Source organism: Sciurus vulgaris (genome assembly GCF_902686455.1).
Source record: "Sciurus vulgaris genome assembly, chromosome: 12".
Taxonomy (NCBI): Eukaryota; Metazoa; Chordata; class Mammalia; order Rodentia; family Sciuridae; genus Sciurus; species Sciurus vulgaris.
In genome coordinates this window covers 30,791,387-30,815,254 of record NC_136473.1, presented here as the reverse complement: position 1 = coordinate 30,815,254, position 23,868 = coordinate 30,791,387, and the positions used below count along the sequence as shown (strand labels likewise).

Below are 23,868 nucleotides of genomic sequence, written 5' to 3'. Positions count from 1 at the left end.
TACAGGTAAGAGAATTGGCTTAAAGGTGAGGAAATAACCAGCCCTTCATTACCTAGCTTATAAGAACAGAAGCCAGGACTTGAACTCTGGAGTCTGTCCTCAACCTCTATGCACATAGACTCAAGCTTTAGAAGGACCCTTGGACTTTACCCTGTCCACATTAAGTCAAGAGAAGAGGAAAGTGAGGCTGAGAGAGGTAACATGACTTTCTATGAAAATATCAGGAACTAGAAAGATCAGTGACTTAACAGTATGGGTTCTTTATTTTTTTTTATTTTTATTTTTTTTTGCGGTACTGGGGATTGAACCCAGGGCCTCGTGCTTACAAGGCAAGTACTTTACCGACTGAACTATCTCCCCAGCCCAGTATGGGTTCTTAATAGTGCCATTGGGGACCACTAACCTGGCCTTGGATGTGTCCTCTTTTCTCTCTTACCCCCTACAAAGGCAATTTATTTAGTTGCTACTATGTGCAAGGTCCAGTGCTAGCTCCTAGGTGGGGCAGATAAATGAGGAAGGGAGTACCTTCAAGAATTATGCAGCAGAGGAAGATTAGGACACAGTAAATAGCTATACAATAAACACAGTGTGGCATGTGCCATGATCAGAATGATGATATGACTCCATAATTCCACTTGTGAGTATATACCCAAGAGACCAAAATATGTTCACACAGAAATTTATTTTTTTTTTGTGGTACTAGGGATTGAACCCATGGCCATGCACATCCTAGGCAAGTGCTCTGCTCTACCACTGAGCTACATCCTGAACACACACATACAAACTTGCACATGAATGTTCACACAGTATTTCTCATGATAGCAAAAAAATGGAAACAACCCAGGTAAATGTTGGTCAACTGATGAACAGAAAAAATTAAGTGCGGTATACATATATAAGGGAATATTATTCATCCACAAACAGGAATGTAGTGTGGACATGCTAGAACATGGGTGGACCTTGCAAACATGAATCCAAGTGAGACATGCCAGGCACAAAGGCCATGTACTGTCTGATTCCATTGATATGCAATGTCCAGAAAGGCAAATCCAAGAGACAGAAGGCAAATGAGTGTTGCCAGGTGCTGGAAGGGGTGGGGAATAGCAAGGCAGTGCTGATGGGGTGGGATTCCAGGTGGGGGTGAAAAAGACTAGAAATTCAGGGGTGATGTGATGGCTGCATAGATGGCACATTACATCCCAAACATAAAGAAAAGATAAAGAAAAAAGAACTGGTCTCAATTCAAAGTCAGACATGGTTAGGGAGGAAGAACGAGAAGAAACTGCTACAGCAAAGGGTTTCGAGAGCTCCTGCCTCTGCCTGCCTGCCTGACCACGGGTGGTTCCATTGGCAGGAGGGGCCCTGAGATGATAAAATCTTCTTTATTTTAATCTCTAACACTAACCCTGTAGCATCTAACTCCACCTGGAAGAGGCAGGAAGACTTCTGAAACAGAAAACATTCCCAGGTGGGCTTTAAAGACAAAAGACAAGCTTGTCAATTAAGTTATGCTAAAGGAATAACAGCTCGGACAAACAGAAAGGCCAGACTCTTTTAAGGAATGACAACTGTCCAGGGCAGCCAGACCATAAGGCAGGTCAGAGAGCAGTGGTCAGGGGAGAAGGCTCTGCACACCATCTTTACACCCATCTGCTGCCACCCAAGGATTTTAGGTTGGTGTATAACATAACCACACACAAGCATTTTAAGACACAGTGCTCGGCAATGTAGTGGGTGGTTTCAAGGGAGCAGATTAACCTGGCCAGAGGCTACAGCAACAGTCCTAGATCACTGTAAAAGCTCTTGCCTGAGGCGGTGACTATTGAAAAGGAAACAATTTTAAAGATGCAGAGTATCAGTCTTTATGATGGATTATATTTTTATTTAGCTAAATTTATGCTTTCTTGTTGGTCAAAGGTAAAGAGTGCTTGCTTTATGCTGGTCTCCCTCATCCCCAATTTATACCTGCTTCTATGAAAGGGAAAAAAACCCAACACATCCCCCAGGAGCTAATGTCAAGGATGAAAAAAGAAATTCATTCCAAGATCTCATAAGGGTGCTCATGCAAACTAAAATACTGTGTGCATGCACAGTATAGAAAATATTTATTAGTTTTGATTTTTTTCATTTACTTAGAAGAGGCTCTCCCAGTTCTTCTCTCTTCCTTGTCCAATTATCTGAAATACCAAAAGTGTCATGACCTGACCCCCAAAAATGTGACAAAATCAATAATTTACTCTACTTTCTTTTACAAGAGGCCCATCTAAATTTTGGTTGCTTCCTGTGTCATTCCAGTTAAGAGCATCTTTATTATGTTGAAAAGCCAAGCAAAATAAAATAATCAAAGACCCGGGGAGGTGCTTGGAAATTATTCAGTCTATTCAATTTCATTTTAGAACTAAGAAATAGGCTCAGAAACTCTTGATGGGTCCAAGCTATGTGGGGTCAGCAAGGCAGGTAGGCAGGCCTGATACTCAGGTGTCTTTATGTTTCATCCAAAACTCTTTCAATTAAACTACATTGTTGCCATTACTTGACTCATTTAAGAAAATGGATATTATGGAAATGGTTTCTTTTTCCTCAAAGGATCATCTGTTAACATAGTCAAAATTAATATAATTAGAGCACAGTTGATTTTCATTATTTATGGATTCCATATCTGCAAATGTGCCTGCTTGCTAAAATTTGTCACTTCAAAATTGATACCCTTAGTGCTTTACCTGCCTATGGAAAGAACAGCCAAAATGTGAGTCTCCTGATGCACACATTTCCAGGGAAGACACTGGACACTCTGCATCTTGTTTTTGCTCTGATCTCTATGTGTGTCCTTTTCTCCATTTATTTAGCTGCTAAGCTTTTCACATTTTTTTTTTTTTTTTTGCTTTCTCTTGATGATTTCAATACTGAAAATGGCCCCTGAGCATAATGCTGAAGTGCTGTCTGTGTTCCTTAGTGAGAGAGGCTGTGATATGCCTTACAGAGAAAATGTGTGCGACACATAAGCTTGGTTTGGCCGTGGGCTACAGTGCTATGGGCCATGAGTACAAAGTTCACAAGTCAACAGCAAATATTAAATGAGGTATTTTTAAACAAAAACACAAATACCTTGAAGTTATGTACTGCTCAGCTGATGAAAACATTGTTGAGCACAGAGGCTTCCAGGAACAAACTTACCCTGTGCTTCCCTCATAGTACTGGTTTAGCATCTGCTAACTCCCATCTTTGAGGTGACTTTATAGACTAGAACTTCCAATTGACTGTACTCTATCTATGTGGCTGTTCACCTTACACAGGCAGATCCTGTCTAAATTTCCCCTGGATTATTTCTAGTGTCTTCTCAATATAGAAAATAATGAAGTCAACTGTGTGTGTTTGTTTTGAGATGGAACCTAACAAATACATCCTTTCCTCTTTTGTTGACTGTCCAGGGTTCTGTCCCAGGCCCACTGTTCCCCATTCTCTGGTGCAGCTCATAGTTTTGACTCTCATCTTGACACTCCTGATGATTCCAAACTAAACTTCCAGCCCAAACCTCTCTCTTGAACCCCAAATGCATTTCAAACTGAAGGCCGGTTATGCTCACTTGGTGTCCCAGATGCAATTTAACCAAATATACAATACACTAAGCTTATCATCAGTCACCACTCCAACACCCGATCCTCAATTCCCGTTTCCTTGATGTCTTTTAAGGCCTCCATCCACTTCTGCTTGCACCTGGAGGGTGTGGTCTTCCAAGCCTATGACCTGCCCTTGAAGGTCCCGTCCAGTTTTCACTAGACAGATATCTGGGTTCAACTCATGACTTTACCTCTTTTCCATCCATTCTCCAAGGCCTTCCAATGACGTTGCCTGCTAAATATTTCTCTGGTCTGTCCATTTTTCTCTTAAATTTTCCTAAACAACCTCCTTGATTGTATTGACATCAAATTCATGTTCCATAACTAATACAGCAGTGATCTCAAACCTTAGTGAATGTTTTTATACATAAAGTATCTAGTGGTGGCAGTGATAAGATTGCTTGTTAAAATACAGATTCCCAAGGCAGCCTCCCCAGATTGAATGGCTGAGTCCTGTCTCTCTGTTTCTACCAACCCTTTTTTTTCCATGCAAATTTTATTTTTTTTGTTTTTATTTTTTAGATTTAAGATATTTTATTAATAGCTACTACAAATAGTAAGATAGCTCATTTAGATTACCAAGTACAAAATCTACATACAAAAAGCAGTAGTTTACATATTTTCAAACAATCTTTTAGAAGATTTACTAGAAGAAAAGATTTCATATATAACAGTAACAAAAATATATTAATGTTTGTCAATAAAAATGTGAGACCTACTAAAAATTAAAATTAAAATTCCACTGAAGCAAAAAAAAAAAATAGGCTTTCTACAAATAGAAGGACCATATTATTGTGTAACTTAATTTGTAAATTTAACAAAATCTCAAAGATGAATCTATCATTACTTTTTGCTGCTGGTATCTATTAACCTCAAGGGTCAGCACCCTGTTATCTCCTCCAGGAAGCCCAGTTCACTCCCTTGCACTGGTTAAGCCTCCTCTCCGGGCATCCCACATGGGTGTCTGTACAAAAGTTTATCCGAGCATGATGGCTAACTTTGTATATCAACTTGCCAAGACAAGTGGAAAAGTATTAATTATTCTCCACCAAAGCATTATTTATTTTAAAAGCTTCTGTTGACACTGAGCACAGACCTATTCTGCTAAAGGAAAACCCAGGTGGTTTGGCATTTGGTTACAATGCTTGGGCTCAGTCATCTTGGCCCATGAGTGAGTGGTCTGGGGAAGATCTGCTTTCAGTATGTGTGTAGGGGGAGGCATCATGTAATTGGGTGGGGGGCCCAGATAGAACTAAAAGTGGAGGAAAGGCAAATTCTTGCTCACTCTCTTTTGGAGTTGGGATGCCCTTCTTCGTCTGCCCTTGGAGGTCAGAACTCCAGGTTCTCTGACTTTTATATTTGGGGGCTCATACCAGTGGCCCCTGGGCTCTCGGCCCTTTATCTCAGACTGAGCCTTACACACTGGGGTCCTTGATTCTGGGACCTTTGGACCTCGACTGAGTCACATTATAGGATTCCCTGATTCTCCAGTATAAAATGGCCTCCATAATCAGGTAAAGCCATTTCCCTAGTAAGCCCCTTCGTCCCTCTCTCTTTTTAGCTATACTATCAGTTCTGTCTGTCTGGAGAGTCCTTACTAATGTGATGGAAATCATTTCGAGGGTTGACTTCAAAACTGAACTAGAAACTCTCTAGGCCAAGATCCAGGTCTGGTGCCCAGGGCAGTGCATGGTAGGCAATAGGAACTTTATAAAAAGTAAATTGAAATACAAAGCATCTTATGAATTTGAGTAGACACTGGAGCTTTATCAAACAGAGAAAAAGCACTTCTAGGTGTGGCCACATATCCTCAGGGGCAGCAGGGTCCCTGCAGGAGTGAGTCTGGCTATGGTACAGGACAGAGCTGAGCACTAACTCAGGTAGTCTTCCTAGCACTGCCCTCAATGCTGCACACATCCTGACCACCTGCTGTGCTGGGCACACTAGGGTAGTTTACCTGTGGTGACTAATTTTCAGCCAGAACTAGTCCACAAGGTAGTCTTAGCTCCATTTTACAGACATTGGCATGGAAGCTAGAGGTCTCCACTATAGAAAGGACTCTAGAGCCCAAGATGGTCGGTTTCTAAAGCCTGTGCTGTCACGACTCTCAGCCCCAGCCTCACCACTCAGCAGTCTGAGTGCCAATAGGCAGTATGATCTGGGTCCCAGGTGAAACCTGAGGTCAGGTCAAGGTCCAGCAGCTTCCACTCCCCACCTACCCTACACTGAGCTGAAGCTGCTCCTGGCAGTGGACACTCTGTTCTGTAGGGTGACCAGCAGGAAAGGGGAAAGAAACACAGTCTCTTAAGGCCTTGCACCCATTGGACATCCTTGCACTTGGGTCTCTGGTGTCACAGCGGAGGAAGAAGGCCCTGGAAGCAGATGAGGGCATTGTACACTAAAGCATGGCCACACACCTTGTCCTACTAGTTGTCATGGTGCAAAGTGAGGGTGGGGAGATGAGCAGAAATGCTCAAGCTTCTGAGTCCACTGTGCGTGTGTGACACAGTAAGCAGAAAACAGACACACAGGTTTTACTGACTGTCTGACTTACACCTTCAAAACCTTTTCTGTTCCAACTCCATCATCATTTGCCAATACCATGAAGTCTGTTTTAGAGAAAGATTAAGAATGCCTTACCAGGTAATCGGATTGGCTTCCACGGGGCAGAGTTTGGCACATAGGCATGCTTTGTGGCTGTGACGATCAACTGACTGCCCAGCTTGTACTGGAACTTGACGAAGGCGACACCATCTGTCCCTGACGTGCCAGAGGCAATGGAGACCTGGTTGGCGAAGATCTCAATAAGCGCATCTGCGATAGGCTGGTGGGTACTGGCGTCACTGACGTGCACCTTTAGTGTGACTTCTGGAAGCAGAAGCAGCAAAGAGAACAGCTGTTGTGAATTAAGAAACAGCAACAGCAATTCTGCCATAGCTGTGCTAAGAGGTGGAAGGCAGCCATGGTAAGAAAATCTAGGTCAACATCTTCAGTGTGGGTCATGTTGACTGGTGATGGTTTCTTCTCAGAGGTCCCCTTTTTATATTAAATAATTTCCTACTTTCTTCAAAGTCACTGCCTGTCATACACAGTTTTCTTCTTTACTCCTTCCTGCTTACTCCAACAGATAACTGAGAGACAAGTTTTATCCCTTCAACATGCTGGACAACAAACACAATAGTCTTTCATTCTTTCTAGCATTGTTGGAAAACAGCCCCAACAGGACTCTGGTCACTACAGAAGGGACATACATGGTTGGTGCAGAATAAAATCAACATGAAAATCAAGGATGCGATGTATATGATACATTGAGTCAGTTCTCCAATCATATCAGTGTCTTCAGGCAGACTTGCAGAAGGTATACCACACTACACAGTTTCTCACTGAACTTGGTCTCCCATGTCCCCAAATAGGAGGTTAAATTATAACATAAACTCATTTTCATAATATTCACATGGCAAAATCTTCTGGAAGAGGGCAAGTGGGAAGAGCTTTGTAGGGCTTCATTGATGATTTATGTAATTTTATGGTAATGTAACATTTACTAACAATTGGGATTAGGTTTCAACTCTCCCTTTAATGTTTGCTGAGAAGGCAAAAACCACCAAGATTTGCAAAACAGGATTCATGAATAAACAGAGAAAGTTTATTCATGAAATAAACTCTAATCAGTCCTAGATTGTACCACTTGAATTTCTTCTAATATGGGGAGCCTAGTTTATGTTCTGCAATTATATACTTTGGAAGAAATTACTTAGCACCTTCTTTTGGCATGACAGATCAGGGAAAAGTGTCAGTGGTTGGGTAAGTCTTACAGACCACGGGGTATCATTTTAATTAGAGCAACACTGAGACTATCTATTCAACAGCAAACAAAATTATTACTACTAAGACAACCAAAGAAGAAACCAGACCAGGTGAGGCACTACTAACACTAGTCTTTTACGGATAAAAAGAAGAGCCTAAAAATGACCCCAGACCTAAACATGTTAAGATACACGGTGTTTCTTTGTGGTCAGTGAGAGTTGCAGGATCCTACTGAGCTGGGGCAGTTGTTATTACACCAAAACTGGGACATCATTCTTTCACTCCTTACCCTGCACATCTGTCACCAAGTTCTGCTGATTTTGATTCCAAAATACACATCCAGAAGCAGGTCCTTCCTTTGCCTCTGTTAACATTGCTCTATTTCAAGCCCTCACTATAGTCCAGACTCTTTAGCAAAATTTCCCCCATCTTCAGACCTGAGCTTCAAAGTTCCACTGAAAACAGAGGGAGTTATCTAAATACTGAACTGACCTTGAACCCTTTTAGTTGTTCCCCTCCCATCATCTGTAGGAGGGGTGAGCAACTGTAGCCCAACCCTCAAGCTGAATGTGGTCCATGGCTTGTTTCTGAATGGTCCATAAACCAAGAATAATTTTTATACTTTTAAATGACTGAAAAATATCAAAAGAATGATCTTGAATTTTAATTTCAGTGTCCATGAAGTTTTTATTTATTTGTTCTTTTTAGTTCTACATGATAGTAGAATCTATTTTGACATATTTATACAAACATGAAATTTATCTTATTCTAATTAGGATCCCAGTCTTGTGGATGTACATTTTCCCATTAAGTTTTACTGGAACATAGTCTAAGTGTCCCTCTTTCATTTATTTCTTCTTCACTATTTTTAAGTAGTTACTACTAAAATCCATTTGAAAAGCACTGATCAATTCAGATAACTTATGAACTGTACTTAGAAAATATTTATTAATCAACTATTGTAAGCTTAGCTTGATGCTAGGTGCTATGGGAGATATATAACAAAAGAAAAAGATATATGGCTTCATTTTTAGAGTTGACAGTTTTCGATGGGGAGAATGCGTGGCCATGTGGGTACCAGAGAGAGAAAAGGATGAAACAGGGTTGGTCAATATATAAAATACAGCAAAGAAGAGGCTAATGAGATCTGGAGTTTGTGTGCAAAACCAAGAGAAAACAACAAAGATCTGAAAGCATCCACTGAGGTGGGGGTGACCATCCAGAGATTTACAAAAGGGTGTGGCAGGACCACTTCTCCAATGGTATGGACGTGGCTTTCTGGGAAGGAGCTGTACACAGACTGACCCTGATTATGGGTTACGGGTTCAGTGGGGAATGCTTCCTGGAAGACATGACAAATGAGGCCGAGACTAGGACAGGAGGCATAGCAGATGAGTCCTGTGGATGCCTGGGCATCTTTTCAAAGACTTCTTCCATTTGAGGATATTTCTATGAGTTCCAGAAACCCATGTTCCCAGCCTCCTTAGTAGCTAAGATGGAGAAGGAATGGACTTTGGCTCTGCTAGTCTGATGTCTTCATGCTAGATTCTGATTTGGAAGACAGTATCATCAAGAAGCAGGTGCTTTTTCTGACCGAAGTTACCTTGGACTAGGCATCTGGTTTGGGGACAGCAAAAGTGTCATGTGAACAGTCCCTCATGTATGGCTCTGGTATTGTTCTGGCTTCTAGCTCTGTCCTCCCTCAAATTCCGAGTCACCTAAAAGCTTTAATGAACATCCTTCTCCTTAAACCAGCTAATATGGGCAATGTTGTTTGCTCTTCATGAGTCTTTTGCCATCTTGGCATGACTTTACAAGGCTGGACCATGTCCTTGAAACTGCATCTGCCAGTTCTCCTCCAGCCCTGGCCTTCATTCTTGGTCAGCATCCCTCATGGAGTCTACCCTGCATGCCTGCCCACCGTGGGTGGACCCCCTGGGGGGGTGGAGCTCAGGTCTTTTCTTGCTACACAGTTACTCTGTGAATTACTTCATGATTAGGAATTCAGTCATCGCCTCTAGAGTGGTCTCGAATTTTCATCAGCCAGTGGCAGAGCCAAGAAGGAAGCAGCAAGCACTCAGGAATTCTTCCTGTAGTGTGATTCAGAGCTCCCTTGCTCTTGGCAATTGCAAGAACTTTGGCTCTATAGGTACAAACTAGTCCATTTTAAGTAGTACAAAGAGCATCTGCTTTGTGGGTAGAAAACTAAACATTATCTCTTAGTCCGGTATTATCTTTTAGTCATTTCCTTTCTAACTGCCACAGATTTAGAACTAAATGCAACAAGACTGTTTCAAATTGTTGGCTTAGAAGAAGGGACCTCTAAGTAGCAAGTAAAGAACAAACATAATTGCAGGGACAAGAGGACAGAATTATGGTACATGGAAGACTCCCCCAGTTAGGGTTTGACGAAACTGCCTGACGACAGGGCCACAAATAAAGCAGGCCTGGGTTTTCCTGCTGCTCCTCATCTTCAAGTAATATTGAACACCTTCAGTTACTTTTAATATCAGAAGGCATCTTTTTTTATAACTTCTCATCCAAACTCCAGAACAAACACCCTCTGTCTCTCTTAAAACTATGTGCTAACATGGAATATTCCAGAACAGAAAACTCTTTGTGATGTTCCACTGGGAACAGATATAAAAGCACAATATTCACCTGCTTTTTGAATAGCCTATACTTCTCAACTCTCACATCTCTTCTAACAAACTTTATCTCTGAAGGGAAGGTGAGGATGTCTGTGGACTTGAACTGTTGTTGTTTGGGTTTATTCTGTGAAGTTTTTAGCTTCCTCTGAGTGTTTTGTGTTCTCTTTTATATTTCCTCAAATTGGCCTTTGTCGTGGGATTTTAATTTTTCCTTTCCTTTAGCTTTTAGAGCTGTTGGTTTCCACAGCAACCCACCCTCGTGGGGAACCCAGTGTTTTCTGGGTTAGTCGTAAGGGCCTGACAGAGTCCATTTCCCCCAGGCACAGCAAACAGGGCTCTGATGTTAAGTTGCCCGGAGCTTTGGGGCTGCCTGACACCAGGGCAGCAGCTGGAAAGGAAGTCAGCATACTTAGCCTCCAGCACTATCATTATCTATATTTAACCCCAATTTAAGGGAGCTACAATGGCTTTTTATCTCTTAAATGAAACAATAAAGATCACTTGATCACTTAAAAACATTTTCCAAATGAGAGGCTATTTTAAAAATGTTATAGACCTGTGCTCTAAGAGATTCTGCCCCGCATTTCTAGAAATTTACAATAGCAGAATGTGCATGGAATTCTCATGTCTTTATACAGTCACAAAAAGCCCAATTCTAAGACACCTGTGAAGGGGCAGATTTCTATCCACTTGCTTTATTTTTCTTACAAACATACAAGGTTTGTCTACTCTGTGATCTAATGAAATTGGGATGCACATTGTTCCACTAGAGCTTTTCTGTAATTTATTTTCTCATAAGTACACATATACTTTATGCTGTTCAATTTTATTTTTAAAATTGAAATTTAAAAATTTTCAATCTTTTGTGAATCATGTTCTCTAAGCAAATACCATGGTTTTTAAAAACCTGTATATTATTTACCATATAACATTATGTAGTAGGTCACATTATATGGTTATTATATTAATATATTATTTACTAACACATTATGTATAATATAACTAAAAAAAAAATCTTCTACAACATGTACATGCCAGGACTCTTTACATTCAGTTCCTAGCATCACAAAAGCATTTGGCAATCCTTATGTGTGTTTAATTATTCTTCTTTGTGTGTGTGTGTGTGGGGGGGTACTGGGTGCTCTACTACTGAGCTATATCCCCAACCTTTCTTATATTTTTATTTTGTTATGGGCCAGGCTTTATGGGCAATGACCAAACAGACTCCATTTTACCCTGAGACTCCTCTCAGGTAAGAAATGCTCCTCTCATGGTAACACCTCACCTCTGCACCAAAAAACAGTTGCTTAGCATAACATATTTCGCAATACAACATGTCAATTCTTATACACTGTACTTGTGCAATGTACCTTAACTGCATAGAATGTCAGAGAATGATTGTCTAGACATTAGCAACTATTCTTCAAATCACACTCAACAAGGGTTGTTTTGACCCACTTCCCCTTCTGCTTATGATTTTAGATCTCATGATTGTGTTTGTGATTTTGAATGATAGCAACAGCCACTTATGATTAATGTACTGACATGCTTTACTTGTGGTGTTGAACTATAAAAGGTGTGCTCTAACCCCTGGAGGGGGCTGAGAAGTGCAGGCTTACAGTCTGCCTCTTGGCCCACCAGCTGGTGAATATATGTTCCATCCCCTGCTTCGAGATTGACTTGGTTATTTATTACAATCTTGTCATAACAATTTTGAGACTCAGTCTTGCTAAGTTGCCTGGTTAGGCTTGAACTTGCAATCCTCCTGCATTAGCCTCCCAAGTCACTGGGATTGTAGGCCTGTGTCACCATACCCAGAGTGTTTTTAATTCTAAAAGCAGTATGATCTTCTGCAAAGACGAAGACTCCTGCTCTGCCATCCAGAAGAGAAAAGACAAGGCAGGCTTACTTCAGAGAGACATATTTGCTGGGCACAGGAACCATCCTGGTTTCCTGATTACCCCTGTACAGCTGTCCTCCACGTAGATGTGTTTTGCTCTTGATGGTACCACAAGCTGCCCTAAACTTCTCTACTGATCTGATGTCACAAGTTCCCATACCAAATTCCCACCTCTGCTAAGGTTTCCTTTAAATGTGTTTCTTAATTTTCAGAGATTTTAACATGCATTTGATTTTCTACTCACCCGAAAAGCCAACGGGAGCTAAGTTTGCTACAGCAGCCTCCAGGAACAAGAGAGCCGTTTTGTGCCTTTGGGTGTTTCTCCCATCCTCGGCTACTGACTTGCACTCCCAATCTCATGAAAAGCCATGTGGCAGACTCAACAGTTACAGCTTCGGCTAGGAAGGAGAGATCTATGCAGGCAGCCAATAGCCTGCTACTGACATGTGCTTAGAATCTTTTTTTTTTTTTTCCATCATTGTTTTGACAGGCTGTACAACAATGTACCCTCTCTGTCACCTCAATCTTCCCAATGGTCCCTCTGGTGGATAAAATTCTGTCTTGGCAGGGACACTACCATACCTCTGGGTAATTATTTAGGAGTGGATTCTCTCCCTCCCCTCCCCTGAGAAATTTGTATGAGAATCAAATTGATGATCATCCTATGAACACTTTCTAACCAATGTCACCAAGTTGCCAAGAATGTTGAAATACACAATAAACATTCATAAAAGCACAACAATTAATCATTACATACACACACACAGAGTTTTCTTGTTTTTTTTTTTTTTTTTCCCCAAGAGACAGGGCACCTGCTTTCCTCACTTGAAACACTCTATAATGGAAGTAGGAAATACCAACTTTTTGGCAAAGGATTCTGTTAGAACTATCCAAGTCACTGAAACCAATTCAATAGCAGAAGTTCATACTCCGTTGCTGTACCTGGTGCAAAATGAGGTTTTTCTGGGGCTAGTTCCATATGTATATGATACTGTCAGAGCAAATATAAAGTAGCTACATTCTTGCAACCAATCAAAGGATTATTTAGGTAAACATCCTGGGATAATGTGAAAACCATGGCTGGACTTACTGATTCAACTGTACAAGTTACATATACAACCAAGAGTTCACAAGCAAAATTAATGACAGGATGTTCCTGTGATCTCATTTAATAAATACATATTGGACAAAAGGCTAAAATGACATAATCTTCTCTATGTGCTTTCTGGAATCACTTAGATATAGCTTTAAAGTACTATTCTAAAATACAATTACTTATCTTGGTGGGAAATTTTGAGATAAAAGAATGTGACTGTTCAAAATAAATAAGAATTGAAGCAGTTATTAAAAACCAAAATGATGCTACATGTAGCTAAAAACTTTTTAAAACCATGGCTTCAACTTTTACAAACTCTCCCATAAAAGTGAATCCATAAACCTAAGAATACCTTCGTTTTGATCAGATATGGTGAAATACATAATGACAATAACATGAAAATGCAAATATGGTAAATGTGTTTGCTCAGCTTCACATGGTACTCTGTGCTACTGAATAGAAGAATTTTGATGGTGCAACCTAGTGGTAACTAGAGGACCCACACGTATTTATAAGGAAACTACTACAAGAAACCACTTAAAAATGCTCTTGTGTTGTTGGTGTTTTAAAATGTTCACGAGGGCACAAAGTTCCCTTATGAGGACTTGGAAGAATCTGGGAACTGCTATGTTAATGGACAGTATTAAGCATGTCTTTACAATTAGCGTGCACACCTTAGCCAAGCTTCAAATGTCTGTTGGAAGATGTTAGTGGAGTGGTTGCCAAGGCAACCTGCTGGGGAAAATTACATTTGTCTGTGTGTGTTTCCAGATCTACCTATATCTGCTGATTTGCATTTATAACCATTTTTTTCTTTTCTTTTTTTTTTTTTGTCTAGGGCTAGGATGAGAGCAAAATTACATGGTATTTATTTTGAATAAAGAAGCCTTGAGCTTTGATGAGGAAAATGATGATGATGATTTTTTAAAAGTCATTTTTCCCCCTCTGGGGAGGGACCAGTTAGAAAGTGCTAAGTGGGAGCTGGTAGTAAGGAAATGGACTCATTATTTTTAAAATTAAAAAAAAAGAAATAAAAAAAAAAAAAAAAAAAGAAGAGGGACAAAGGCAGCCAGCTGAAGAGGCTGCTGGAAGGCCATGAATGGCCCAAGTGTGTGAAGCTCCATGGCACTTGAAATATTATGAAAGCAAGATAAAGACCCTCAGAGCAGCTGAGTTTAGTCAATGCAGTGATTAGATTACACATATGTATTCAGTCTTTCAAAGAAATGGATTTAACAAGCTACAGTGAACCTATTATTAATTTTTTTTTTCCTGTTTCAGATGAAGCTGAACTATTTTAGGGCACTTTAGGGTCCACGTATGAACATTCTTGACAACTAGGAGTGTTTTATGGCCACATAGGGTGGCCCTGGCTTCCAGGTTCCTAATTTAGTCAGTTGTATGGCTTCAAGCAAGTTCACAACCTCCTTGAGCCACCATAAAAGACAAACACCATCACCCTTGAAAAGACTGTAGTATTAATGTGGAGGATTAATGTGATGCTGTTTATAAGGTGTCCATTCAGGTGTTCCTGATTTTGCCTACTTGCAAGCATTCCACTAATTTTATTTGTTGAAACCAAATCTCAAAATCACCATTAACACTCCCCACATCCCCCACAATCTTCTCAACAAAAGAAAATGGAAAAGGGAAAAACAGTATACCCTGGCACAGGCTTTGGACCCTGACATTCTGGGTTGGGGTCATTTCTGACCCAGTTATTTCTGACCCGGTCTGAGTGTCATTTCTGCTACTGATGGCTTAATGCTGTGAAGCAGTTTTCTCATGATAAGAAATGTGAGTTCTGCCCCTTAACATAGTAACCCCCTAGAGCTACAGTGAGAGAATACAGCGTACTTCTCAGTGGTGCGGCATACAGGGCTTAATAACTGTTAGCCCCTCCCTCCCTCCCTTCCTTCCATCCTTCCTCCCTCCCTCCCTTCCTTCTGGGGATTGAACCCTGGGCCTCAGGCATGCCAGGTAAGCACTCTACCATTGAACTATATCCCCAGTCCCTTTTAGGCATTTTAAAATAGTTAGCTCATTATTTCTAAACATTTGACTCTTAAATGAGGATTATCAAGTTTATCTATAGAAAAATCACAAAAGATCTCCTGAAAAGGTACATGGAAGAAATTAACCTGGCTGGTTTGTGAAATTCTTAAGTTTTCTCTCATACTGATCAAAGACAAGAGAGCCATAAGAACAGCAGAAGCCACCGTTTGGAGACTTCTGTACATGACTCTCCTGTACTGCTGCAAACCTTGTGACCAGAGTAACTTGTGACTGCTCTAGTGTTCTGCGCAATCTTTTCGAGGATGTTCATTTAGTTAACAGTTGTGGAAGACAGAGCTACTATCTCCCTGTACAGCAAAGGGCAGGTGTTCTTTACTATACATTTGGGTTCCCAAGACTCAGGGTTTCTCATCTGTAAAGCAAACCACTGTGTGCACAGTTATCAGGTGGCTCTCTTTGTGTTGTCCTTATAGGAGGAGTTAGGGCTCAGGGCTCAGGGAACTGAAACAAGAATGTTGGATACTCTGGCTACTGCTACTGCTGTTATGAGGAATAAATGGCCTTTATTTCTGACCCAGAAGTACCATGTCTTCTACCAGCATCTATAAAACTGTGCCTGGCTAGTGTATTAGCTTCCAACAAGGGCAGAATCTCTGGCTTCAAACAGTTCTTCTTGATCACTTAGGAATCCAGGAATTAGGAAGGTTGAAGCAGGAAAGGAGAGGGCTAGGGGTCGAGGAGAAGGGGTTGGGGACCCAGGGGGAAAAACAACACAGACAAGACAGTTCCACGTTTGTTAATGTCCTTTGGTTTATGAAGGTTCTTTCCACCTGTGGATTTTCACATTCTTTAAATAACTTTCTGTCAGAGAGGGCCAAATTATCCTTTTCTCTTGGCAAATTCTAATCACTCCCACTCCTCATACCACACTTACTTCCACCTACCAGTCACTCTGTTCTGTTAGCTTAACATGTTGTTCTAGAATGTTCCATATGGGTCCAGCCTTCCCCAAAGGACAACAAGAAGAAGGAGAATCTGAGAGTTTTTTACTCCAAGCTTTTGTGTGTGTTTTGTTTGTTTTTAAGCACTGATCACTGTAGTTCCCTTTAAAGTCCTGAGTTGCAAAGCCACATTTAGGTCACCACGAGCAGTAATTAAGAGCAGAATTAAAATGACATGCTAATTAGGGTGCCAGTTGCTATTCATTTCACAAATTCATTGCGCATTTGTTTAGTCAAGTACCAGTTCTGCTCTTTACATTTGTTTGAATAAATTCTATATTAATGGGACATACTGTTGGCTATACTCACTCCTATAAGTTACAAAACCTGATAAACAGCAATATTTTTGAAATTCAATTTATTGGAGTTTTCTAAGTAAAGTAAAACTTTTCACAATACTATTTAAATTTCCTGCTTCATCTGTTTGGTGTGGGATCTGACTTAACAGTAAAGTACTGTTTCTAATTATTTTTTTTTCTGTAATGAACATCAACATACAATAATTTTCACATAGTTTAAGAATGGTTCTTACTTTGTGCCAAATGGATTAACCTTTCACCTTTCAACCTTTGTAGCCCATGTCCTGGCAGCAATATCAACAAGGAGTTTTTATTTTCCTCTCTTGCTTTGAAAGTCAAGCTTTCCACACACCCTTTCACTGCCGCCTCCATTACTAATTCAACCACATAAAACAGAGATTTATTTTTCCAAGTGGCAGCACAGGTCTGCCATATTTCAGAAATGGATGCTGTTTTTAGTTCTCCTTCACAAAGGCATTATTAAGTATCTCCTGTCAAATGGGTCAAAAATGTACATTCTACAATTAATAAACATTTGGCTCAGACCAAGAACTCAAAAGTTATGAAAGTTGCAGGGCCAATAAGTATGCCCCCAAGAGAATCCATTAGCCAAAGGATTTAGAAACACAAGCATAGGCAGACAAGTCCACATACGCAAGAGGTTAAAGTTAAAGTGAAGCCCAGGGTGGCTGGCTACAGACCAGCCTCTATAAGCAGGAGTCACACAGTCACCCACTTCATAGATACTGGGGTCAGTTCTGGGGCTGACCATGCACCTTCCCACTGGAACATAAGCCAAAGAACCCAAGATGGGGAAGAAGTTGTGGGAAGTGTCAGAAGCTTTAGCCCCATAGGGAGGAAAGAGTGGGGACTTGGATGTGTCATGATTTCAAGCCATCATTTTACAGATGAGGCACTCGAAGTATCATTCAAGGTTGCACAGCAGTTTATAATGGAGATGGGACTGTAAGGGTGAGTAGGTGTCTAATGATGTCTCTTTATTCTGTAATTTTGATGCTTTGACATCTTGGAGCTTTGCAAACCATGGAAGAACTGCCCCTCCCAAGGCAGCATGGTTTTCATTGCAACCAACAAATCCAGAACCCACACCCCAAACTACCTCCTTTGGGGTCCTTACATTAAAAGCTACTATTCCTCTGCCCTTATTATTCCAGGAGAAACCAGGCAACTGGGTGCAGTAGCTATGACCCAGAGGTGATGAAATTATTCAAATTAGCCAATCCTAAACCTTCCTAGGCTGCTTACCTGCCTCGTATATTCCTTCCTGAAACGCACACACACACATGCACGTGCACACATATTCTCTCTCTCTGAAGACTCTTGCTCACATTTTCCTTCACTTCCTCTGCTTCCTGATGGACCCTAAAGGGTAAGGCATTTCCCCTCCCTCCCGGGAACTATAACAAACTATCTGTTCAGTGGCAGTTTACCCTCTGATCTGTCAGTCTCCATTACCTGAATAATAATAAAATCTTTATTTTTAAAAAAGTAGGAGACTCAAGGTTTTTTGGGCTGTAGTTACACTGTTAGTAGAGTACTGGTACAGAACTGATGATATTTATACTTGCTTCAAGAAAGAACTTTCTAGAAGTTTAGGTTGCATGAATAAATAAATTTTAGATCATTGAAAAATATTTAGGCAGTGAAAGGAGAAAATGTCTGGTCAGGGAAGCACAATTGGCATGAAACCTGAGGAACCTGACTTCTATAAAGTAACCAAATGTACCAGGGCAGCAACTGAAAAATTTCAGACTGAACAGCAGAGGATCACTGAAGATTTTTGAGCAAGGAGAGAAGTGATTAATCTTAAGCAATATACAGACAGATTGCTATAGAGGGAGATTACAGAACAAAGGGATGGTTCAGAGATGGTTGTTGAAGGTACATGTTCATGAAGTGGGGGACGAAAAGAGGGGGAGGAAGAATAAACTGGACCTTCTGCCCCCTTTCAATACAGAGAAGGAGAAGCTGGGCAGTGGCTCTTAGTGAAAGTGCACCTACACCAGGGAAGGGTCCAACAGCATAATCATTAACATGCAGAACTACCCAAGAGGAGCCAAACCCACACGTGTCTTGCCAGGGCTGGACCCTAGCTTGAAAGCATATTTATCAAAATAACTTGATTCACAAAATATTAAGTTATGAATGTAAATGCAGGTATTTCACTGAGGCTACGACAGGATTAGTATTTCTGGTTCTTCTTTAAAAAGTCACATTAAAATAGTAAAACTGTGCAGAGGAAAATTGTTGAAGTCATCTGATCATCAGAATTAGCCAATACAGAGTTATTTATTTAGTTTTTTTAGGATTAGATGCGCTCTTCAATTTGCCTGGCAAGACCATCAGTTTCAAGGTGAAGATTCTCAAGGGTGACCCAAAACATAAACCAGGGCAGAACAGTACTTTGCATCTTAAACCTGACACTCTGCACCCAGAGGACCAGGAGTTTCTTCCGGATTCCAGTTCCGCTCCATTAGGTCATAACCACTTACTCATCCAAACTGAACTAAGCAAATATCCATAAAGGCTAATACTCCTGCTGGATGGACGAAGCTTTCCAGAGCAAGACTGCCATCATGCCACAGGCCCTTTCAAAATACTCAGTAACTCTGGAGTGAGCCTGGGAACCCTCTGCAGGGCTTTGGGTCATTACATTTTGTGGGTGTGGAAATAAATAGGGTACTGTCACAAAGACCTCATTTCCTGATTCCAGGTGCTAGCCCAGGAGTAATATTTCTCTTCAATCTACCCTGAAGAGTGCAAACACTTTGACTTGTTTTTCAGGAAATTCTGACAACTTTCCATTTGCTTGTATGGTAGTGTTGGATGCCATGTATGTGGGCCAGATGGGGGCTGAACCCATGACCTTGGTCTAACGCATACAGATTCACATAGCACAGCCAGTGGGCTGAACACAGGATTAAATAGGGAAGGTTCTGGTTTTTGTTTGTTTTGTTTTTTGTACTGGGGATTGCGCTATATCCCCAGTCCTTTTTTTATTTTAAGACAGGACAGGGTTTCACAAAGTTGCCTAGGCTGGCCTTGAACTTGTGATCCTCCTGCCTCAGTCTTCAAAGTCACTGGATTATATGGGGGCACTACTGTGCCCAGCTAACAATTTCATCTTAAAGCAGGAAGGGTCTTGAAGAAGATTCCCATATTCACCACCACAAAAATGTGAAATATTCTTCTGAAACTGTGATGTTTCCTTTCCAATCAACCAGTCAATAAATATTTAGCACTTATTTAGGAACATAGGCACGATGTGGGGAAATGGAGACTTTTTAGTCTTTACTATTAGAAAATACTACACAATTTTGTCACTCTCAAGCTGTTCGTATTCACATATTAGTCTTTCAAAATCAGTGACTGTCACACATACAATCCACATGCAATACTTTATGTTCTACTTCCAAGCACACAATCAGAGCATTTACCTAGGAGGGGCATGAGCTGGAATGTCAGGAAGCAGATCTGCTACCTCATCATGAACATTAACAGATGCTACGGGGAGGTTCTTCAGAGAAAGTCTTGTAAACAGATAAACATCTGCTAACATTTAATTTTTAAAAGCAGAGCATTTTTGGAGATATGGAACACTCAGATATGTTTTCTTCACAAAGTCTATTTTGATCACTATTTCCATAAATAACTGCCAGTTTTTCAACTTATAATAAAACAAATATAACCTTAACAAGAGTAGCTATTCCTTGTTGAAAACCTGGTTCTACTTTATACTCTGAGCATTTGCTTATGATTATGTAATTTCTTATTATTATGTAATGTATGAGTAACAAATTAATGGTCATATAATTTAAACATGAACAAAATATGAATTAGGAGCAAGCAGAAACCAAGTTTATGTTATTTTTTAATACATATATTAACCAAAATAACTAGTAAGCTTAACATTCATTCACAATTTAATGACTACCTCAAGAAAACCACAGTACTCATCTAGTCCTGACTGAGCATCCTAGGGTTCAAAGTGACATACTCAACAGAATGTGAATGTGAACTCACACAGAAAACAAAATATTCAGAAGTGAATCCCACCTAAGTTCTAAAGCCTTGCTTTAGGGCTTGAAGGGGACATATGTTTTCTATGCCTTCCCTTTATGCAATGTGAAACGCAAATCATTCATGAAAAATACAGGTAAAATGCTGCTAATATTTTAATGTAGGAAACTTTCAGTGATCATTAAATTATTCTTTCTTAATGTTCACATAAATCTTTAATTAGAAAGAAAGAAGACAAAAGGTATGCTTAATGTTTATGCTTATAGTCTAATTTTCTCAAGTATCTGGATCACAGGACCAGTCAGCCTGACAGCAGATGAGAACTGGGCTTACCTAGCCAATGACACTTGATAGTTAAAATTTTCTTTCTGGACTTGAAAGACCAAAAGAATGGCTAGTTTCCAGTTTCTGTTGCTATGTCTGCTTGGAGGTGGGTGTGGACTGAGAGAAAGCAATTGGTAAGGGAGGAATTTGATGGTTAAGAAGAAAAGAAAAGTGATTTTAAAAAATGACATATATGTCGAGAATATTAGAGTTTCCAAACAACAATCGCACAGGTTCTCTCATTTGATCTTAATGTAATCTCATGACATAGCAGAGCAGCTAATGTTCTTAAAGTAATGAGAAGGATGCCCTGAAAAAGGTTAAAAATGCCCCAATAATGATGGAGCTGAGCTGCAAATTGCTCTGGTCTTATGACCCACCACAAGTCCTCAGCAGTGGATGCAGAGAACCATGACCTGCCTGGTCTATCTCTGCAGAGTGGCAGCAGCCCTCCTGGCCCCCGTTCCCACAGCCTGAGAGGCTGATTCTGCAACCCTGCACTGAAAACTCTTCCTAACTGGTGGGTCTTTAAAACAAACTCCTTCTCATAGGAAGATCCCTGGGGTTTGAGCATGGAGCTTCTATAGGTCTCCCTCCCTTTCCATCTCTAGTTACTTGGAAGGCAGTTAGCTCTGTGGTGAGAGGGAGAGAGAGTCCTGAAGTGAGGGCAGAGGCCAGGTCAGCAGGGCCCAGGGGACCCAAAGGCTGCTGGAAGGGAAGGTTGCCAGGTACCCATCTGTTCTGAGCGATATCCCTGCTTTTAATGCTGTTAAGCCTGATAGGCTCACCCACAGGTTGCTCACACAGCCCCTCCCCCACAAACAATACCCATTTAGTTACTGCCTTCCTTAAAACATGGGCCACTGACTTCCACGCTGAGTGTAAGCATTTCTGACAAAAGAGGCTGAGCAAGCTTTTGCAATTTTATAAGCACAAGGTGGAACACACACATGCATTCTGCCAGCACAAGTATATTCCCAGTGTGTTACTGCAAAATATCCATTTGCACTGAACATTTTAATAAATTAGTTAGAGTGGAGGGAGAAGAGAGGGAGGAAAATTGAACCCATGTTTCTTTTTAATAATTTTCAACCCACTTGCTGCCAAAGTAGTGTATGGCCTTGGAAGGCTCCAGTCTGCATGAAAGTGATCTTTGCCTTCCTTATGCAAAAGAGTTTGTTTCTTCCTTTAAAGAGACCTGATCTCCCTCCTGACATTAAATATGAGCAGTGCATATGGCTTCATCTTCAGGCATTGTGAGACTCCTTTTAAGTAAGTTGCTCTTGGGTTGCTGAGACAGAAACTTAGGCACAGATTTCTTCTTCCCCTGCTACAGCCCAGTAAACTGCACCATCCCCACTGCAGGAGGAGGAAAGGGAGGAGGCTCCCTGTCTTTCCACCTGAAGGACAGGGGCACCCGGGGCACCTGGGGCACTGGGAAGGAAGGAGAGCTGTTACACAAAGTCACAGCTATTCTCTGCCCTATCCTTTTCCATGCACACAGCAGGGTATTTCTTCCAACCATCTTTCATATGCAGTACAGTTTAGTAATAGCTCAACCTAAGAAAAATGGTGCTTAAACAGTGTTGGACGAAGGCAGAAGCTGAGGACATCATCCCACACGTGAGCATTGCTGTACAGCTTACCATCATTTACTTTTACCATGAGGTCTGTGAGATGTGCCCCACTTTTACAGACAAGGAAACCAACTCGGAGAAGCTAAGTGATCTGTCCAGAGTACATAAATACCACAGGACAAGAGTTGAGAGTTAAGTTTGCATTGTCTAAGTTTTTTAAAACATTTTTCCCACATTTTTTATTGGTGCATTATAGTTGTAAATAATGGTTGAAGTTTTTTGGTTACAAATTAGTGCATGCACATAATATACATACCAAGATGCCTCTGGTTTAAGTCCCAGGCACTGCTTTTTAAATCTGATCAGATCAGGAGGTTACCAGAAAAGAAGAGAAAAAGCTCCCTGCTTATGAAAGTTGGCTTGAAAAAAAAAAAAAAGATGTGGCAGAGGGGAGAAAAATGTGCTGCCAGTTCCAAAGTTAGAAATGGAGGTGGTGTCCATGCTGACATGTCAGCTCCGTGCCAAACTCCTCATTGCCACCTTGTTGCTGAACTCTTGAAATAAGTCTGCTGCTATGTGAAGAGGTTTCCAATATTTTTTAGCCTTTGTGCCCTTTCTTTAAGATAAAGTACTGTGCTAATGCTAAGTAAAAGTGGGGCTTGCTTTGGTGAGAGCCAGTGGGTGAGGTTGGGGGAGAGGATTTGGCCTGGGTCTCTATCTTCTCAGGGACCTTCCCCTGTGGCTCCACACTTCAGGCCTGTGCTGCTTAGATTATGGCTCACAGAAGAGCCTGCATGCAAAGTGGACTCTTACTGGTTTTTTTTTTTTTTTTTTTTTTCAATTTGGCACCAGAATGTAAATCAACTACTGGACTGAGTTTGGCATGTTTTCATTTTTTCCTTTTGAGCAAGAAGTTCTTGATGAAGCAAACAGACTGCTGATTTCCATTCTGAGCTCTGCATCTCCCTCAGTGCCAAAAACAAAGCACTGGTCCAGGGACCCGCTCCAGGAGTCCTAGGGTCTGATAGCACTTGATTAGAACATTTTCCCTGTCCTGGAAACCCACTAAAAATTTCTGCTCTGACTAGCAAGAGCACTCCCTCTTCCATGTTCTCCCTTCCTTCTGTCCTGGGACCCAGAAGTTGGAGGAAGGAAACAGGGAGCCCCTGACAGCCCCAGGAGGGAGAAACCCACACTGGTGGCTGAAACGTCCCTAGCCTCTGCCACGTGTGGCCCTGCCTGGGCAGCCAGCCTATTCCGTGACTGGACAGCTCTGAGCATTGGAAAATCTTTCCTTTCCCTGACCTAAAATTTTCCCCTCTGTAATTTCTCTTTCACACTGTCCTAACTCTGGCCTCAGGAGTCTGATACTAACACTTACCCGTAGCCCTGCTAAGGATCCAGCTGAACATGTATTTGAAATGAAAACTCATGAACCATAGGCAGCCTCTAAATCAGTAAAATATATTTTAATAGATCAACTTTCCTATGATAAAGGAATTGATCACTTTTAAGGTACAGGAGAACTAGGTATTTGTG

At 41.0% G+C, this 23,868-nt stretch overlaps 1 protein-coding gene across 4 annotated transcripts in view; it reads right to left on the bottom strand.

Moving 5' to 3' along the window:
• Nucleotides 1–23,868, bottom strand: part of FAM171A1 (family with sequence similarity 171 member A1) — a 167,405-nt gene that overhangs the window by 48,686 nt on the left and 94,851 nt on the right. For all 4 annotated transcript variants that reach the window (XM_079108171.1, XM_079108172.1, XM_079108173.1 and 1 more), the window contains one exon: nt 6,258–6,485. Coding sequence is in view for 2 of the 4 variants with exons in the window: in XM_079108173.1 (XP_078964299.1) it covers nt 6,258–6,485 (228 nt within the window). In the remaining 2 variants the exon portion in view is untranslated. The remainder of the gene's footprint in view (nt 1–6,257; nt 6,486–23,868) is intronic.